Source organism: Octopus sinensis, linkage group LG27, assembly GCF_006345805.1.
Source record: "Octopus sinensis linkage group LG27, ASM634580v1, whole genome shotgun sequence".
Lineage (NCBI taxonomy): Eukaryota > Metazoa > Mollusca > Cephalopoda > Octopoda > Octopodidae > Octopus > Octopus sinensis.
Window position 1 is genome coordinate 18,731,870 of NC_043023.1, and position 5,000 is coordinate 18,736,869.

Here is a 5,000-nt window from a genome sequence, read left to right on the forward strand (position 1 = left end):
GGTGAACCCAGGGCTATAAAAGGGTACCACTTGAGAACAGTGGTCCCAGTGCGTGTAGTCGCGCATCCGCGCTAGCAAGTCGTGACTAGTCAATCCTACAACGACTACCTAGCAAAGTAAATAAAACAAAAAATAAATAATTTTTTTTAAAACAAAGTAAATAAAACAAAAACACAAAGTAAGGATCGACTAGTCATGACTAGATTACGCGAGTGCGCTCACCGGGACCACTGTTCTCAAGTAGTACTCTATAGAATTTACTTTCCTTAAGTGCCCTGGAGTGAGTTAAAACCGCGACCAATGTGGCTGGGGAAACAAATTTTGTAACCTCACGCGTATAGGCATAACTACAGATATGTACCCCACTTTCCCGTCGGCTTCGTTGCCTCATAACTTGCAGAGAAATAGGCGCTTTTTTTTTTGTTTAAGCGTGACAGCTAGAATATATTTAATAAGAAATTATCTGTTCCCGAATCCTTTGATCAATATACTCTTCTACTTGTTTCAGTCATTTGACTGCGGCCATGCTGGAGCACCGCCTTTAATCGAGCAAATCTACCCCAGGACTTATTCTTTGTAAGCCTAGTATTTATTCTATCGGTTTCTTTTCTCTTTTACTCTTTTACTTGTTTCAGTCATTTGACTGCGGCCTTGCTGGAGCACCGCCTTTAATCGAGCAACTCGACCCCGGGACTTATTCTTTTGTAAGCCTAGTACTTATTCTATCGGTCTCTTTTGCCGAACCACACGCATATATATATATATGCGTGTGTGTGTTTGTCCCCCAAGCATTGCTTGACAACCGATGCTGGTGTGTTTATGTCCCCGTTACTTAGTGGTAGCCTTCAACTAACACTATCTCCTCCAAGACCCTGTGGCGCAAGTTGAGCAAAATTGAGAGTATGATAGAAGGCTTGCTCTTCCTTCCGTGGAAGAAAAAATTCAAATCAGACCATGTTAACACCAAAAATTATTTACATCAAAAAGGTGATTTTTTTTCTATGAAAATCCCTATTTTTTACGATTTATTTACTGCTGTGTCGCCATTTTTCTGTGTATTTCAACCAGAAAAATGTTCGTTTAAAGAGAATAACAAGCTACATCATCATCGTTTAACATCCGTTTTTCCGTGCTAGCACCGCTACGGAAAATGGGATTTTTTTCTAGAGGTGTCAAATGAAATTGTCACCCATAATTATGGCCCTAGTATCGATCTATTGCATTTCAATCTATTTTAGGGTTAGGTTTAGTTAGGGGTGGGGGAAGGGTATCTTTTTTTCTTCGCAAATGTAAATAAACCCAATCTGTTTCTGAGGGGCATATTCATACAGCACGGTATGTTTTGACTCCAAATGGAGGTCAGCGATTGGTTAAAATTGCCGAAAAGCTCAATTTTAAAGTGGAAATATGTTACAACATATAGAATTTTCTCAATAAAGCCAAGAAAAGAAAGATGTTTTATAAACACATTCTACCAGTATACGAAGTTTAAAAGTGTTTAGTTAACTAGAAATTGTGTTGACATCTGCCGTTCAAAAGGAAAAAATCCCAGCTCTCCAACTTACCAGTTTCAGTTAAACCATCCAACCCATATCAGCATGGAAAGCGGGCGTTAATAAATGAGCAGGGTGATATTGAACGTGGCATTGGCAGAGCAGCCAACTGGCTCCGTGCTGGTGGGACGTAAAAGGGCACCATTCGAGCATGATCGTTACCGACATCGCCTTACTGGCACCTGTGCCGGTGGCATGAGTAAAAAGATTCGAGCAAGGTCGTTGCCAGTACCGCCTGACTGGCCCCCGTGCTGGTGGCATATAAAAAGCACCCACTACACTCTCGGAGTGGTTGGCATTAGGAAGGGCATCCATTGTAGAAACTCTGCCAGTTCAAGATTGGAGCCTGGTGCAGCCATCTGGTTTGCCAGCCCTCAGTCAAATCGTCCAACCCATGCTCACATGGAACGCAGATGTTAAACGATGTTGATACAGACATATATCTATTTATACACACAGACACTTTTTTATAACATACATGCATCATGAAAACGAATGGAAACATTAGATAAGTTTTTGTAGAGGTAGGTGTTTATTTTGAAAGGTGGCGAGCTGGCAGAATCGTTAGCACCCCGGGCGAAATGCGTAGCCATATTTTGTCTGCTGTTACGTTCTGAGTTCAAATTCCGCCGAGGTTGACTTTGTATTTCATCCTTTCAAGGTTGATAAATTAAGTACCAGTTACGCACTGGGGTCGATGTAATCGACTTAATTCATTTGTTTCTCCCCTCTGTGTTTAGCCCCTTGTGGGTAGTAAAGAAATAGGTATTTCGTCTTCCGTTACGTTCTGAGTTCAAATTCCGCCGAGGTTGACTTTGCCTTACATCATTTCGGGGTCGATTAAATAAGTACCAGTTACGCACTGGGGTCAAGGTAATCGACTTAATCCTTTTGCCTGTCCTTGTTTGTCCCCTCTGTGTTTAGCCCCTTGTGGGTAGTAAAGAAATAGGTATTTCATTTCTCTTTACGTTCTGAGTTCAAATTCCGCCGAGGTCAACTTTGCTTTTCATCCTTTCGGGGTCGAGGTAATCGACTTAATCCATTTGTCTGTCCTTGTTTGTCCCCTCTGTGTTTAGCCCCTTGTGGGTAGTAAAGAAATAGGTATTTCATTTCTCTTTACGTTCCGAGTTCAAATTCTGCCGAGGGTCGAGGTAATCGACTTAATCCGTTTGTCCCCTGTGTGTTTAGCCCCTTGTGGGTAGTAAAGAAATAGGTATTTTGTCTGCCTTTACATTCTGAGTTCAAATTCTGCCGAGGTCGACTTTGCCTTTCATCCTTTCGGGGTCGAGGTAATCGACCTAATCCATTTGTCTGTCCTTGTTTGTCTCCCCTGTGTTTAGTCCCTTGTGGGTAGTGAAGAAATAGGTATTTCATTTCTCTTTATGTTCTGAGTTCAAATTCCGCCGAGGTTGACTTTGCCTTACATCATTTCAGGGTCGATTAAATAAGTACCAGTTACGCACTGGGGTCGATGTAATCGACTTAATCCCTTTGTCTGTCCTTGTTTGTCCCCTCTGTGTTTAGCCCCTTGTGGGTAGTAAAGAAATAGGTGTTTATTTCCATAATTAATCTGTATAGAAAATGTTGAATGTTATATCTCCACTTATTATGTCCCCATCCATATCTCACACTGCTGTTTCTTTGTTCTTTTTCCATTTCCAGATCTCGTTGTCAAAATTCTTTCCATGAATATTTCTCGTTTGTTAACGATTGAAGTAACCTGTCTAAACCTGCTTCTAGGAATCTGAGGTAAAATTACACCCAAAGAAATTTCCATCTGCTGACATTTTCAGCGACATCTTTCTTTTCACTGCTTGGAACTTTTATAAGACAATTCTGCTTTCTTACGGAGTTTGGATTACCAAGGAGCTTGCGGCACCATCTTCAAATATTGACTGAGAAAAACAGTTAATGGTAGAATAAAAGAAATATATAAAGGATATAATATAAAAACTTAAAGAAGAAAAAAACATGATGACTAGTGAATTGGATGAGGAGTCTGTTGGATGTGAATCACAGGCTGAAAAAACAGGTGTTATTAACGAGGTAGAAAGTGAAAGTGGAACACCTCTAAATTACTGCGATATCTGTGGTAAATCATTCTCTCGAATAGGTAACCTTAATAGGCACAAACGAACTACTCATAGAGGAGAGAAACCATATCGGTGTGATATCTGTGGGAAAGCGTACTATGAGGCATGTGACGTCCGTAGACACAGACGTATTCATACAGGAGAAAAGGCATATCACTGTGACGTCTGTGGCAAATCATTCACTGACAACGGAGCCTTAATTAATCACAAACGTTGTCATTCAGGAGAAAAACCATATTGTTGTACTATCTGTGGGAAATCATTCGCTCGAAGTTCTGGCTTAGCTAGTCATAAGTTTATTCACTCAGGTAAAAAACCTCATCAGTGTAATATCTGTGGTAAGTCATTCTATAAAACAGAGCATGTAACTATACACATGCGTGTTCACACAGGTGAGAAGCCATACAGTTGTGATATCTGTGGTAGATCATTTTCTAACAGTAGCAACGTGCCCAAACACAAACGCTTGCATGCAGCAGAGAAACCATTTCGCTGCGATACCTGTGGGGAAGCATTTTCTGAACATAAAGAATTAACCACTCACAAACAGATTCATGAAGAAGAAAAACCATTTAAGTGTGAGATCTGTGGTAAAGAATTCACTGAGAAAGATATTTTCATCACTCACAAATTTAGTCATACTGTAGAAAAACAATATCGGTGTGATATCTGTGGTAGTTCATTCCCTGAAAGGCGTAAACTCACTGCACACAAAATTATTCACACAGGGAAAAAACGATATCCCTGTGATATCTGTGGTCAGTCGTTTGCTCAAAGTGGTACCTTAACCACGCATAAACGTGTTCATACTGGTGAGAAACCTTTTCGCTGCAATATATGTGGTAAGTCCTATTCTCAAAACAAAGGATTAATTTGTCACAAGCGTATTCATACAGGTGAAAGACCCTATAAGTGTGATGTATGCGATAAATCCTTCATGCAGAGTAGTTACTTAAAGTTTCATAAATATATTCATACAGGTGAGAAACCATTTCAGTGTGATATCTGTGGTCAATCCTTCAATCATTCAACCACCTTAACTATGCATAAACGTACTCATACAGGTGAGAAGCCACATCGTTGTGATGTCTGTGGTAAATGTTTCACTTGTACAAGTGCCCTAACTGTTCATAAACGTACTCATACAGGTGAGAAGCCACATCGTTGTGATGTCTGTGGTAAATCATTCTCTGAAAGAAGAGACTTAACTTCACATAAACGTATTCATACAGGTGAGAAACCATTCTCCTGTGACACCTGTGGTAAGTCATTTTCTCACAGGTGTACAGTTGCTCTGCACCAGCGTCTTCATACAGGTGAGAAACCATACAGGTGTGATGTCTGTGGTAGTTTG

At 40.4% G+C, this 5,000-nt stretch overlaps 1 protein-coding gene across 4 annotated transcripts in view; it reads left to right on the plus strand.

Moving 5' to 3' along the window:
* The window catches only part of LOC115225315 (zinc finger protein 271-like), a 41,419-nt gene that overhangs the window by 837 nt on the left and 35,582 nt on the right, over window positions 1–5,000 (plus strand). For 3 of the 4 annotated variants that reach the window (XR_005004080.1, XR_005004081.1, XM_036514341.1), the window contains exon 2: window positions 3,216–4,835. Coding sequence is in view for 1 of the 4 variants with exons in the window: in XM_036514341.1 (XP_036370234.1) it covers window positions 3,525–4,835 (1,311 nt within the window). In the remaining 3 variants the exon portion in view is untranslated. Of the gene's footprint in view, window positions 1–3,215; window positions 4,879–5,000 lie in introns of all 4 variants that reach the window. The other variant, XR_005004082.1, reaches the window with a different exon arrangement.